The following is a 15,090-nucleotide window of genomic DNA, read 5'->3' as shown; positions in this document are numbered from 1 at the left end:
TTTGGCACATTAGCAAGTCTTTATTCATTTAAAAAAATGGATTTATTGAATTCCCGATGTGGTCTATAGTAAAGGGCACTTTATTTAATATAACAGGCTTTTAAAATGCAATATCGGTGCACAATTTCTACTAAAAATATCAAAGTGACTGTATTTCAGTAATATGTGACTGTATTTCAGTAATGTGACTGTATTTAAGTAATGTGTCTGTATTTAAGTAATATGTGACTGTATTTCAGTGAGATTCCTGTATTTCAGTGACAAGTGCATTTTTATAATTTTTCTTTAAAACAAATTCTGTTTTAAAGTCTTTGTATGTGGTATATTTAGCAATAGAATGGCTGAACCAGGTAGAATGAAGTCAAAAATGTAGTAGTGATGACACATAAAAGTGTGACCACGTGTTTGGATCCACCAAGAAAGGCTATACCAGGCTGTGGCATGTGAACGTCATCACTGTAAGCATTATTTAACATAACATGGAAGACTGTACACAATAAACACTATCATAGACATACATAAATACAGTACCGATGAATCTACAGTAAAATGAAATCCTCCATTCATCCCTCTACTCTCAGGTAGACCTGCCAAGGCTCCATCGTGACCCAGAACTGGATCCTGACCACAGCTCACTGCTTTTCTGCCATCAGAATTTAGGAGAACGTGGACCAAGAGAAAGTGGCTGTGAAGCATGGTCAGTACCCTACCTAATTGCACATTGGTCTCTGCATTGACCTCAAAATGTTTATGGGTCATTTGGCAATGTGTCTGCCCATTTAGAAATACCAATCTAGAGCACAGATTATAGATAACAGACAACTGATTATTTAGATAAGACTACTGATTATTCAGATTATTAAAAAGGTGATGTCTATTCTGCCTTTCATTCATAAGTAATGCTTACTAGTAAGTATCAAACTCATGCCAATGTCCCCCAGGTTATGAAGGAAAGGTGGTAGCGAAGGTGTTGTCTGTAATCCCGCACCCACAGTACAACATTGATGGACTCAGCGACAAAAACGTGAAAGACTTCTATGACTACGACATTGCTCTGGTTAAGGTTGAAACAATCAAGCTGTCATGGACAGCAAGGTGGGTTGAGCAGCAACACTAGCTCATGAAATAATTCCCTTATGAATCACTCTCATTCCAAACCACCACAATTCCATCTACTTGGCCAAATCATTCACCAGCAATGACATTGTTACGCACTGTTACAATATTAACATGAGTACTTTATTGCACTCTATTCTTGTGTAACTACATGACTTCCTGTACCTCCCTGTGTTGTTAATCTGGTATTTACATTTACATTTACATTTAAGTCATTTAGCAGACGCTCTTATCCAGAGCGACTTACAAATTGGTGCATTCACCTTATGACATCCAGTGGAACAGCCACTTTACAATAGTGCATCTCTACAGGCCCATCTTCTTGACGTGTACCAAGCACGCCAGCCGAGCCATGAAGATGAGTTCCAACTCTGTGAACAACACGGTAAGATGATTGCTCCTCCTCCTCAACAAGTAGACGGAGTGCAATACCTTTTTTAGCTTGACAAGCCCAACTCAACTAGTTATCCAAGCTGAACTCGTTCCTAATAGAGCGAAAACAATCAGAGTACTGCTGGACATGACAGGTGTCATCCACCCATGAATCAGATCATGTCTAGGCTTGACTTAAGCTCTATGTCTAGTATATACACCCACCACCACGTTCATGAAAATGGATCGCTCAGTGAGTGACATGGCCGTTGCTTGCTATATAAAGCAGGCAGACTGGCATCGAGGCATTCAGTTACTGTTCGATTGAACGTTAGAATGGGCAAAGTGACCTAAGCGACTTTGAGCGCGGGGTGATCTTTCCAGTACCAAACCAAAAACATCCAGTCAGCGGCAGTCCTGTGGGCGAAACAGCTCGTTGATGTGAGTGGTTGAATAAATAACCTGCCGAGTGTATGATAACTGGTTAATGTGTGTGTGTCTGCAGAGAGAACCCTGCTATGCCTGGAGGAGACTGGAGCCTACTTCATCAACAATGGGTCTACAGTCAGGGATGCGAAATGCAAGCAAACACACATTCATACAGGGAGTAAGGTTAGCGGTGCTCAACAACCAAACACACATTCACAAAGGTCATAGGTCAAATCTAACAGGCCTTCTACAGTGTAATCTCTATCGTTGGCTCTACATTTACCACTATTTGTATATGAAGAGTGAACAGTGGTACAAATGTTCAGTGTGAATAAGTTTTGTTTGTCTTCATGTACGGTATGCCTGTAAATGATGTCTAATTGATGTGCATGTTTGTGAAGGGTGGAGTGTTAATTAGCAGCCCCATTGTTTGATGTTCCTATTTGCAGAGGAGGCCTGACTGTGTTAAACAGGCTGAGAACACACTTCTAATTCCTCACGATGCAACTCTGAATGAATACGTGCCAGACAGGTTTCTCTGTTCGGGTTCCTCAAGTGAGGAACTCCCCTTCCACTAAATCTTCTCCATAAGCATACAGAACAATAACAATCTACCGGTATCTGGTGTTTGGTTCCATTATGCAAAGCTAAGTCTACTTTTTGTATGACTCTATTCAATGACCAGGCATTATTGGAATTAATCCACACCCGCAGTTCTATTCTATCTTTCCTGCAGGCTGGAGTAGTGAGCTGGGACACCAAGAATGTGTGCGAAGCCCAAGACAGAAGTGACAGGCCCCTCCTGATGCAAGCGACTTCCACATTAGTGCCATGGGTAAAACAGCACCTGGCGAAGGAGTTGGAGTTTCTACCTATATGTGGACAGCTGAGTTTCAACTAGGATTGTCATGCAAAGCTACAAATATTGCTTTACGGTGGCACACTAGCAGAAAAACATGCATTCAGTTTCCCTACTTTACAGAATAAGATCCATTGTAAAACAAATGAAATTAATAACAATTTATTAAAATATACAATTAATAAAACATTGCTCATGGTTTTTTACTTTTTAGGCTTTCTGGAAACAAGTACTGTATATCTGACCAGAAAACATGATACGAAAATATGAAACTCAAGCCAATCAAACAAAAATACTGATGTGTGCTGTCTGCTGTGGTTACATTTAGTTAAAACATCTGCACCTTCAAAATGTATGTAGCGTAATAGCAATGATTTGTTGATTAGCAGCAGGTAACTAAATAGTTTGTCTACATACAGCCACAGCATAGAAAAATGTTGGACTGGTACGACTGCCAGATTATTTTCCACCAATAACAATCTGATGAATCTTAGGTTAGAATACCAGCCACCCAATCAGCCTTCAGAGAACTGCCTGAAGAGGGCCTCTGATTGGCTGTCTGTAAAGGTTGGGACAAAATGAATTTGCAGGATTTCTGAAAAGCCTTCCGAGAGACTGGGCACCACAAACTTCTTCCTGTGTGGAGAGAAAGTCTGTTCAGAGTGGGCAAATATATTCAGACATGCATTTATTTTATATGACATACGTATATGCTGRGTTTATACAGGCAACCCAATTCTGGCCAAAAGACCAATTAGTGGAAAAAGATCAATCAGATCAGCTCTTTTGCCAAAAGATCAGAATTAGGCTGGCTCTGTAAACACAGCCATAAAGACATATTTGTTATATTAGTGTGCTCTGATCCTTTCAACCCATTGTAGAGGCCAGTGAATCCCTACGTTGAGAATGTGATGCTGTGAATGTCACTTACTTGTAACTGTGGAAGATCATGTCATTGACTTTGAGGTGCTTGGTGGTGGAGGGGGCCATCTCACGGAACTGTACAGCACAGGAAGAGCCCAATAATGAACAACACTATGCATCAGGGCAGTACCTCAGAYCCTARATTGAACTGGGTGTATCCCATGGCCTGTACATTATAAGGTTTAAGAAGTGTACATTGAACCKGATGGTTGTCGTTTAAGTCCCAGGTTGGGCTATTCTGTGTGTACGATCAGGTCGCAAGTTCATGTCACCCTCTACTCTGAACTGCTGAATAATTAATCATGTGTAGTCTGGTATATACAGTTCAGTAGCGGYAGAGAGGAGACCTACTCTGTTGTTGTGCTTGGCCTGCTCCAGGGAGGCAGAGAAGTTGAAGCACCGACAGGACACGCCCAAACTCTGGCTGACGTCAACATACCTGGAGGGGGACAACGTATAGAAGTTACATGCTATTCCCTACAAACACACTCAATCAAATATCTRTGGTTTGGTTCATGCATGTAGCAGATTTACCACTCTCTGATATGTAAGTGGTTTAGGTTGTTCATGAACTGCAAACCAAAAGTGCTCCACACACTAGTAGGAGCACAGAGACGGGTACCGTTTGCGAGACTCAGGGTCTGGYTTGGTGTTATCCACCGCCACGCTGCGCCCCTCCTTCAGAGCCCGCTCACAGGCCGAAACACAGCTCTGCCACGAGCCCAGGGTGTCCTGACAAACACAGGTCAGGTCAGTGTGTGTATATGCGTGTGTGTGTGGATGTTGAGAGCGCCAACAGCACACTGATCCACTCACCCTGTTCACGTACACGTAACCTTTGGGGACGATGTGTGTGTGGAAAAAGGATGATTTCCCAGCTGGATAAAAAAAAAGAAGGGAGGGTTGTCAGTAAAGAGAGGGAGGATGGCAGAAAAATAAGGAATGCACGTCCACTTACAAGCAGGGAAACCCACGGCAATGATTACTTCCTGCTTGGTGGAGGTGAGGGAGGCACTGGGCGGGTCATATAGACGGGCGTTAGAGTCACATTTCCTCTGGAGAGAGAGACACACACACACACAGTCAGATGTGCAAGTGCACACACATACATAGAGGCTTCAAAAGCTTCACACGTATTCTGTGCAGACAGAATACCACAGATATCCACCCGGTTACTCACAGGGTCAAATGGAGGAAGACTGAAGGGGGCGGTCTTCCAGCCCAGGAAGAACTCCTCTGGCGTGTGGAACTGTAGTCCAAGGTTCAGAGCAAACTAGTCGAGAGAGAGGGAGAGAGAGAGAAAAATCAGTCAGGCATTATTAAGATATGCAATGCCTGCATGGTACAACACCTGGTCATAAACTGTATCTACACCATAGCAAGAATGACCTTTCATACAGTCAGTAGACACAGAACATTATTCTCTGCTGATTTGTCTCTACTGAGTTTTAGCATATTGAAATTCCTCATTTCAGCCCACTATTTGGGTCATTTTTCTGTTTGGTGTGTATGAAGATGCACTGGAACTAGAGGTCAGGACAGACTTGTCGACAAGTGAACAGACTGGTCTAGAGGTTAGTACAGGTCCTCTCACCAGTCGGTCACTGCAGGAAAAGTCCTTCTTCTTCTTGCCAGGAGCCCAGTTAACAGGCCGTCCCGCTGCATCTGTGACAGAGGAGAGAGAAAGGTCTCAGGCTCTCAGCTGCTGGAGGGCGAGTACAAGTTCATCAAACATGACCATAAGCAGCACATCACTTACAAGAGTCAGGATAAGAATAGGCTAAGTAAGAGGAAGACGTTATGTTGCTATGGGTTGTTCTGTTGTTGTTGACTCACCTCCCACATAGAGACTCTGGCTTTTGTCTACAGCCACACCGCCATTATCCTGAGAGAGGAAAAACATGTTGGACCATGTTTGTAGTTTGGGGGGGTTGGGAGCAGGGAAAAATACATTTCTAGCTGGAAGCAGATGGACAAATTTCTATTCCCATTCTATTTATTTCCCACACCATGCCCTTGTTGAAGTATGAAAATGGAAACACTCACTACTGTAAGTTGCTCTGGATAAGAGTGTCTGCTAAATGACTTAAATGTAATGTAAATGTTGAAGCAGTGACTGGTCTATGTCATGACTCACCAGGGTAATGTGGTCTGAGTGGATGACAAACAACTAGACAATGCTAAATGGAGCTGGCTTTGTGAACCTTTTGCGACACACCTGTGTTGAGGTGGTTTGTAGGAAACAATCATCYTCTACATGTAATCCCTATTCACAATGTCTGATATGATGCGTGCCTTATGGTCTCACCTTCTCACACAGGTGCTCCCACATCCCCATCACTGGCTTCCTGTAGATCCCAGGACCAGACGCCACAAAGACCTGAGACACACACACAGTTAAAGGTGTCCACATCTGATTTACACACAATAAAACACTGACATACACATAGATACAATAGTGAATCTGCTTTCAAGCGCCATCTTTGTGTTCAAATGTTTCTTGACTAACCTGTATGGGGAGCTGTAATGTCTTCAGAATGTTCTCCACTTTAGACTTGAAATCCTCAGGCTTCAGTTTCCCCCTAGATATACCCATCTGATTGGTGAAAAACACAACCTGGGAGGGGCAACAGACATCATTAGCTATTCATCTAGCCACATATTGCCATTAAAAMGAKGGATAAGAAATAWTTCTCGWAGAACAGCTTTGCCGTGTCCATGCTTGACAATACATTTATGTTTGCTTCTACCTTGTAGCCTTTCTTTAATAAGCTGGCCAGTTTGGGTTGGATCTCAGGAAAGAGAATCCTGTAAAGGAGATAAGAGAACAAATATAGGCAAGGAAATGACTCAAGTCAAGAGATGAGGAAGAGGGATGAGGAGAGAGCAAGCAAAGCGAGAGGAGGCCATACGCAAAGCCGCAACTTGACAGAACAGSAGACTGACTGACCTCCAGTCATCTGGGCTGGTGGGAAACACTTTTCCAGAATTGGTGGTGATGATACACCCGTCAATGTCGAACCCAGCAATCTGGGCCAGAAAGAAAGATGGGTCGGCTTTAAAATGATGTTACTAAAAGTAATTGTGTTTGTACTGCTTGGTTGAAAACGAACTTCGAGACAATTAGATTGTTGGTGGAAACAATATGTCCAAAGCGCTCAAATGTAGGGCTAAAACGTTTTCATCCTTGGATGGACAAAGTAAAATCATATTCAGCATCTCATTCAAACAACACACAGACTCATTGGCTTAAATCAAATATTGAGTTTTACAGAATTACCTAGTTAGCTCTTACCTTGGTGCTTCCAGTGACGCCAACAGCAGTGTAGAGCATGAGGTTTCCAATCTGCTGCCAGTGGCTTCGAGAACAGGCCGAGACTGATGCCTGCTGCTGGACACAGTCTCTGCTAGCCCCTGAAGCCCTCTCTGACATCTCCTGGAGGTGTCGGAGCTTCTCCTCAGCAAGCTTCTCAGCCTCGTCCTCGCCCCCACTGTCGGAGCCTGTAGTCCTCCTACGCTTCTCCTGCGGGTCCTCCTCAGAACGGTGTGACCTCTTGGATGCCTGCGTGAAAAAGAAAAATGCAACCATGGTCAAACTAAACTTCACATAAATTGGAGGTTGGCATTGAGAAAACATGGTGTATTTTGAACAGTTGAAGTGATACGTTAGGTCCTTTCGGTTACTCTAAATATTGCTAGACAAATTAAAATGCATGCCATTTTCTCAGTTAAGATGAACGTGTTCTCATACCTTCTTGGGAGAGGAAGCAAAAAAGTKTTGGATGCTGCGTTTGGGACCTGTGCTTTGAACCTCCCTCRCTCTGTCATTCTTTCCTCCTTTTGTCTTATCCAATGCTTTCAACCTTTCTACAARCTTCCCCTTCTGGGCAGAGGATGAGGAGGTTTCGTTGGAAGCAGAGAACTGCACTCTGAAGGGGTGGCTCTGGTTAACCAGGTAGAGGGTGCTGTCATGGGTCAGTCGGCCAGACTGGCCTCTACCAAGACTCTCACTGCCCAAGGATGAGGGGTTGGGACCAAGCTGAAGAGGAAAACTATACTTTGACAGCAGTTACAGACAGGTTAAGCAGTAGTGTTGAGTGTAAAACTAAGATAAGAGAGCGTTGGCCTCAACAACAGGCACAATGTAATCATTTCATACCTGTGTTACAAGTACCTCCTTGTCTGCATAACAGGCCACCAGCTTCACTAGAAGGAATATGACACATTTTAGATAGTTGTGCAGTTTAGATAGCTGGCTGGAGTAATCCCACCGGACACCGCATTTAAAAAGCAGCATCCCAATAATCTCTCCTTTCTCCTGAAGTTTACACTCATTCACTACTTTTCACACATTTAAACACATTGAATTGGTGTACGCATGGGCAAGATAGAGTTTCCATATACCATTAATTTATTTTTAAATCCATGAAGGAAAGTGAACAAGTGCACACTTTGGGAGGTAAGATAAATAATTAGAACATGGCCATTGGTACGTATCTAACGTTAACTAGCTAGTCCTCTTACCCTGGTGTCGGGAGCACTTCTTGTCAATAACTCRAGTCTCTGGACCACGACCTAGGATCACGGCTCGGCCATCGGCTAGTGGGACACGAGCGCCGGATGCACTGAGTAATGTGCACTGCTGCATCTGCAAAGACAAGAGACAGTAGGATGTAGGGAAAAACAAATAACGTACGGTGTCCATAACATATCGGTTTARAATGGGTGTAACATTAATTAGGCATGTCAAATGTTTCTTAAGAGCCGAGCAGCAATTCTAAACGTAACTTTACGAAGTGTTGAACGATTATAGCTAGCTTTATAAGTTAAAAAGCTAGCTACTGGCTAGCCATGTATGAGTAAGAGGATTCTTCTCTTCTAAATCATCCATGGTTAAAAGCCAAAGCCAAGCTTTGCATGGTGAACACATCCACATCAGTCATTCAAAAGTGTACTCAACGTTTTCAGTTCACAATCACAACCAGACAAGAGGAGGAATGGAATATTGCCGAAAAATAGGCGGAACACTTTAAAGGTAGCACGTTCCAACTTTCATTGGTCCGTCACAAAAACACTTTCGTTTAGAAACATCCATCTCATATTTGATTCCGACCCTAGTCTGGGCTGCTCTTTCCCCATGTTTTGTCATCTTACCCTACAGTGAACTATTCGTTTTCCCAATAGGACTGTTCACACTGGTGGAGTCAGTCTCAGAAGGGCTATTAGAATACCCTGCCTGCCGAAAAAACGGTTTGTCAAAACAGACATCTGACTAGCCGAGGTTTACCTCATTCATAGACGCTAACTGCATATTGACATATAATCTTCTGGTCGGGAATGCTTTAGCACATATTGACATATTATCTTCTGGTCGGGGGTGTTTTGTTAAGATCCCCGACGCTCGTTCTGAATGTTAAAATGCATCGCTTGCAGTACGGTTTTGGAACATAAGGAAGTTATCTTTCACATCAGCAATAAATTATTTCCAAAAAACAAAAGGTTAAATTACTACACTCCTTAATAGTGTTAGTGTTCCCACAAGGCCATATCTCCATGTTTCATACTTTTAAAATGTTCCACTTAAAATTGCGGTATTGTGTTACAGAAAGACATCATTACTATTTCTCTAGGCACTAACTCTGCCATGGTCTGGAGAAAATGAATGCCATTTATTTAGGGGTTTTGTATAAACTCCTAAAATACATTKTGTGGGAAACACAGGCTTAGATTGTATACGTTTTGTTCTATGAGATAATCATCAGCTAATGTCACTTTTTGTGAATTTTCAAGAATGTATGTTGTAAAAAAAAAAAAAAGCACAAAGGCTCATAATTCATTAAGGGCATGTTAATTGACTGCCATTATCTCATAGGACAAAACTTATATGATCTCCTAAACCTGTGTTACCCTCAGACCTTATTTTCAGCATTTATTCAAAAACCCTATTCTTTCCCCATTCAATWTCCCCATGGGGATTGCTGAYCGAWCCTGAGGTAATTTATTCCGGGTTTAGGACTAAAGGTGTCGAGCTCGATTGTGTTGGGAAGAAAAGTGCAAGCATCACATTGAAATGTAAGATTAAGGGCTCAATTCAATCCAACCCGCATTGCAGTYTTTACGCAGTAGCTCTTTTTCCAATGGTCAAATTAACTCACAGATTGGGTCTTGGTTACTGTATAAAAACCTACAACTACAACCAGGGCGACCCTCTCACAGGTATGCTTTTACTTTTTAGAATTAGAAGTGTGTGGGCACGGGATTAATATAGAAATAAAGGATTTTTTTTAAAGAACATAAAAAGATATCTGCCCCATGTGGGATTAGAACTCACAATTGTTTTAGCAGACTGCACCACCAGTCATAGCATTTGGGAAACAAATACAACTATTTCTTGTTAAAATGGATGTAGCAACGACTATAGACGTATAATCCTCATCCTCCTTGACATAGTAGAGCATATTTAAAGGATATGTTTCTTCATTTGTAACATTGTGTGATTTCAGTGGTAGCACSACAGGTCCAAGATGTGATGGGGGATAGGCTAACRCAGTTGTTCTCAAACCTCTTGTTGTGGACCCCCAGACGGTTCATGTATTTGATCTATTACAGAACTAGCACACCTGATTAAATTTGTCAACTAACCCTTGATTAGGTGGATCAGGTGAACTAGTTCAGGGCTAAAACAAAATTATTAAATGTCTMAGGTCCCTGAGGASAACCACTGGGCTAACCAGGTAAAACTAGTTGGAGGGTATGACATAGTAATACATCAGCTGTAAAACTGTTTTATATAGGCTATGATGGGACCATATTTTTTCTAAWCAGGTCATATGTTTTTTTTTAAATAGACAACTACTGATTGGACAATAGAACTAACAGGGCTGAGTTTTCTTTATGCAGAGTTGCATTGTGTAGGCCGTTGCATCTGTAATTAAAAAGTTACTCACACAGTATGTCATCACTATTGTGTTGATTGATTAATTCCAGTCAATAATTTTGGATTGATAAGGTCTAGGTAGCCTAGCCACCCAAAGTTTGATCACATTCACATTCTCTTAAAACAAATACAGGCCTATTTTAGGCTATAAATACATGACTGCTTCGTTTCACCTGGCCAGAGGGGATCAGAGTGCATAKGCTTCTCAAGGTCTAGGTAGCCTAGCCACCCAAAGTTTGATCACATTCACATTCTCTTAAAACAAATACAGGCCTATTTTAGGCTATAAATACATGACTGCTTCGTTTCACCTGGCCAGAGGGGATCAGAGTGCATAAGCTTCTCTAGGCTACCTGCAGCTGAAGCACAGATTAATTGTGCAAGGGTTGGCACATCATGAGGCAAATCACTATTTTAGGCAAATCACTACAATCACTATTTTAGTAGTTATTCAAAGTAAATAAGGCATACTTTTATGACTGCTGAATTCCAGTGGTGGAAAAAGTACKCAATTGTCATACTTGAGTAAAAGTAATACCTTAATAGAAAATGTAAAAGTGAAAGTCACCCAGTAAAATACTACTTGAGTAAAAGTCTAAAATTATTTGGCTTAAAATATACTTAAGTATTAAAAGTAAATGTAATTGATAAAATGTACTTAAGTATCAAAAGTAAAAATATAAAATCATTTCAAAGTCCTTATATTAAGCAACCCAGACGGCATCATTTTATTGTTTAATTTTTTATTTATTTATGGATAGCCAGGGGCACTCTCCAACACTCAGACATAATTTACAAACAAAGCATATGTTCCGTGAGTCCACCAGATAAGAGGCTATAGGGATGACCAGGGATGTTCTTTTGATAAGTGTGTGAAATAAAAAAATGTATTGTCCTGCTAAGCATTCAAAATGTAATAAGTACTTTTGGTTGTCAGGGAAAATGTATGAAAAAAAAGTACATAATTTTCTTTGGGAATGTAGTGAAGTAAAAGTTGTCAAAAATATAAAGAGTAAAGTACAGATACCCCCAAAAAACTACTTAAGTAGTACTTTCAAGTATTTTTACACCACTGCTGAATATCAATACCTCGCAAAGCAACTGCTCTCTACAGTACGTATCCCCTATTGATCTCGCATTATTCTCTCTTACATAGCAGGCGTAAAAGAATCAGACCAGACAAGTAACCACGCAATCGATTATGGTCATTGTAGTTAATAATCATGTTTTCTGCACTATGTAGAACATTGGCCTTTTGGAAACTACAACTCCCTATTACATTGCACAGTTCGGGCATGATCTGATCTATTTTTGCACAAACTGTAGTGCAATGTGCGCATTGAGCTCACAGAAAGGAACGAAATTAAATTCAAATAATTTAACTGACGTCAGTCAATTAGTTGTTTAAAAACGTAAAAATAAGCAACATTTAGGTTAATCCCTCAGCACAATGAGTTGGTTTAGGGGAAGAGTTCGCTAAAAGGGTTACATTTAGGAGAAGGGTTAGTTAACATGCTATGTAGTTCGAAAGTTTAGGGGAAGGGTTTGCTAACATGCTATGTAGTTGTTCGCCCACCCTCCTTTTGTTATTGCCTAAAGCAACCTATTTAATTTGAGTGTCCCGGATTCACGTTTACTATGTTACGTCTAGTCTATGCGCCCATCTGTGAGATGAGGTGGYAATCACGATTTCAATGGTAGAGTTGAACAGCTAGGGGCAAGATGTGCTAGATTTACTACTATAATAAATATCACCTTTGCAAGAACTGTCAAAAAGACCAGAATTGATGTGTTCGACTATAACTAAGCCTAAAACATCAGGTATTTTTTTTCATGAAATTTAGTCTTGAAAGGGTGGGTATAATTTGTGGAACGTTCCAACAGGAATATGTTCCAAAAACGTCGTAAAGTACAAGGTTGCTAACAAACAACGCATACCAGCCTTTACCAACAATGCAGTTTTAAGAAAAATACCTAAAAAAATWAAAGTTACAAATAATTACAGAGCAGCAGTAAAATAACAATAGCGAGGCTATAAATGGGGGTACCGGTAACGAGTCAATGTGCGGGGGCACCAGTTAGTCGAGGTAATTGAGGTAATATATACATGTAGGTAGGGTTATTAAAGGGACTTATGCATAGGTAATAATAGAGTAGCATCTGTGTAAAAGGGGGGGACAATGCAAATAGTCTGGGTAGCCATTTGATTAGATGTTCAGTAGTCTTATGTCTTGGTGGTAGAAGCTGTTTAGAAGCCCCTTGGACCTAGACTTGGCGCCCTGGGACCGCTTGCCGTGCGGTAGCAGAGAGAACAGTCTATGACTAGGGTGGCTGGAGTCTTTGACAATTTTTAGGTCCTTCCTCTGACACCGCCTGATATAGAGGTCCTGGATGGCAGGAAGCTTGGCSCCAGTGATGTACTGGGCTGTACGCACTTCCCTCTGTAGCGCCTTGCGGTCAGAGGCCGAGCAGTTGCCATACCAGACAGTGATGCAGCCAGTCAGGATGCTCTCCGTGGTTGTGCAGCTGTAGAACTTTTGAGATCTGAGGACCCATGCCAAATCTTTTCAGTCTCCTGAGGGGAATAGGTTTTGTCGTGCCTTTTCACGACTGTCTTGGTGTGCTTGGACCATGTTAGTTTGTTGGTGATGTGGACACCAAAGAACTTGAAGCTCTCAACCTGCACCACTACAGCCCGTCGATGAGAATGGGGCGTGCTCAGTCCTTTTCCTGTAGTCCACCCTTACCACCTGGGGTGGCCCAGGATCCAGTTGCAGAGGTAGGTGTTTAGTCCCAGGGTTCTTAGCTTAGTTTATGAGCTTTGAGGGCACTTTGGTGTTGAACGCTGAGCTGTAGTCAATGAATAGCATTCTCACATAGGTGTTCCTTTTGCCCAGGTGTGAAAGGGCAGTGTGGAGTGCAATAGAGATTGCGTCATYTGTGGATCTGTTGGGCAGGTATGCAAATTGGAGTGGGTCTAGGTTTTCTGGGATAATGGTGTTGATGTGTGAGCCATATACTGAGCTCTTGAACTTTAAATTGAATTCAAGCCCTAATTTGAGTTTGACGACCGTCACAGTTAAAGTTACGTTTCTTACTGTATTTTTTCCCCTATTTCAATTAGTTTGGTGGTTTACCSAACATCACTTTTCCACTTTGTTATACTTCAAGCAAGTTTAGCGAAGACTAGCTAACAAGAAATCAGTGTTAGCTAGCTAGTAACATTAGCTGGAAGCTAGCAAAATGTGGAGGGAGCTGTCGTAACCGAGGTGGATACTGTCAACTATTTGGAAGATTTTGACACTCCTCCAGAAGTAACGGTACCGACGTCGGAGTAAATTCGTTTTCGGTACAGGTGTCCAATAAATCCCCTTCGAAACCCTCCAACCTGAAGAGATTACGAGAAAGTGACTCAACCACCCCAGCCTATCACCAATGAAGGCAATCCAGGGTTTAAACAAGAAATTTGACGAACAAGCTATTCGGTTAAATGGCTTTAATGAGAGGATTCATAATAAGACCCTCTAGATTGCAGACGCTTCCAAAACGACAGATTTGAATGTAGCAGGCATTAAGGGTATCACCACTGTTGAAAAATGACATTGATGCCCTGACAAAAGAAAACGAGGMGCTGCGCACAAGCCAGTGCTGAACAGGACCGATACAAGCGCCGATRGGGGCTGAGACTGAACGGGTTGCCTGAAACTGATGGTGAGAATATCAGAGGGATTGTGCTTGTCATTATTGGGAAGTTTGTTCCATATCACTGCTACCCTGAACATCGCGGTATATGTTGTACACAGTCTCGGAGACAAGAGAAAGGAGAAGAACAGACAGACAGGTCATCATTATGTTTGCGTTGAGCGGTTGAGGAACGTGAGAGACGATGTTTGGAGAGCTGCGAAGCTGGCGCCGATCTGCAGGGAGAAAGGCATTCGCTTTGCAGAAGAATTGAGCAAGCGCGACAGGGATGCCCGTGCGAAGCTGTGGCCACAAGTCGATGTGGCAAGAGCCGCAGTGGTAAAAGATTCTTTCGCAGGGGTTTGCTGTATTGCGCGCAGGGGTGGGGACGTGACTGACTGATTCACGCTTTACCGAGTTGAGCCATATACTTTTTTAACTGGTGAGTTTATTATGACTGTTTTATCTGAACGGTATAGGTGGTATTGATAGGGGGAATGTTTGTTTGTAGGGGAGTTTTGGATGTGAGCTAAGAAAGTATAATATAAGTGGTTTTTGTTCGTACTTGTTATCAGATGATATTATGTAAGTACATTCATTTATTTCATTGGTTGATTAGGCTTCAGAGATGTATTTATTTTAAGTTTGGAGTTCAATGAAGTGTAATATAATTAGTGTTTTTACACGACTATCCATTTATTTTTGTGTATGTCGTTATGTTCGTATTCATTTGATGGCGTATGTTATTTATATATTAGGCCTGTTTATTTTA

General features: G+C 41.8%; 1 protein-coding gene across 3 annotated transcripts; it reads right to left on the bottom strand.

Annotated features, from left to right (window-relative positions):
• Nucleotides 1-2,922: 2,922 nt before the first annotated feature.
• pnkp (polynucleotide kinase 3'-phosphatase) lies at nucleotides 2,923-8,771 on the bottom strand. Of its 3 annotated transcripts, XM_023982270.2 has the most exons (18): nucleotides 8,661-8,771; nucleotides 8,225-8,348; nucleotides 7,860-7,906; nucleotides 7,452-7,739; nucleotides 6,996-7,262; nucleotides 6,651-6,730; nucleotides 6,451-6,508; nucleotides 6,210-6,317; nucleotides 6,009-6,080; nucleotides 5,537-5,585; nucleotides 5,295-5,365; nucleotides 4,881-4,973; nucleotides 4,659-4,755; nucleotides 4,517-4,578; nucleotides 4,323-4,432; nucleotides 4,052-4,139; nucleotides 3,708-3,775; nucleotides 2,923-3,412 (listed from the first exon to the last, which is right to left on the bottom strand). In XM_023982270.2, exons 2-18 carry the CDS (start codon nucleotides 8,346-8,348, stop codon nucleotides 3,292-3,294), a joined length of 1,803 nt encoding a protein of 600 aa, XP_023838038.1. In that variant the 5' UTR covers nucleotides 8,661-8,771; the 3' UTR covers nucleotides 2,923-3,291. The 3 variants fall into 3 exon arrangements, with proteins under 3 accessions (XP_023838038.1, XP_023838029.1, XP_023838044.1); XM_023982261.2 differs by lacking the exon at nucleotides 8,661-8,771 and having other exon boundaries at nucleotides 8,225-8,504; XM_023982276.2 differs by lacking the exons at nucleotides 5,295-5,365; nucleotides 5,537-5,585; nucleotides 8,661-8,771 and having other exon boundaries at nucleotides 8,225-8,504.
• Between the last annotated feature and the right edge of the window lie 6,319 nt (nucleotides 8,772-15,090).

The sequence above is a fragment of the Salvelinus sp. IW2-2015 genome, linkage group LG4p (genome assembly GCF_002910315.2).
Source record: "Salvelinus sp. IW2-2015 linkage group LG4p, ASM291031v2, whole genome shotgun sequence".
In the NCBI taxonomy this organism is placed as follows: domain Eukaryota; kingdom Metazoa; phylum Chordata; class Actinopteri; order Salmoniformes; family Salmonidae; genus Salvelinus; species Salvelinus sp. IW2-2015.
Note: the sequence above shows the minus strand (reverse complement) of the source record. Positions and strands in the feature narration are given on the sequence as shown.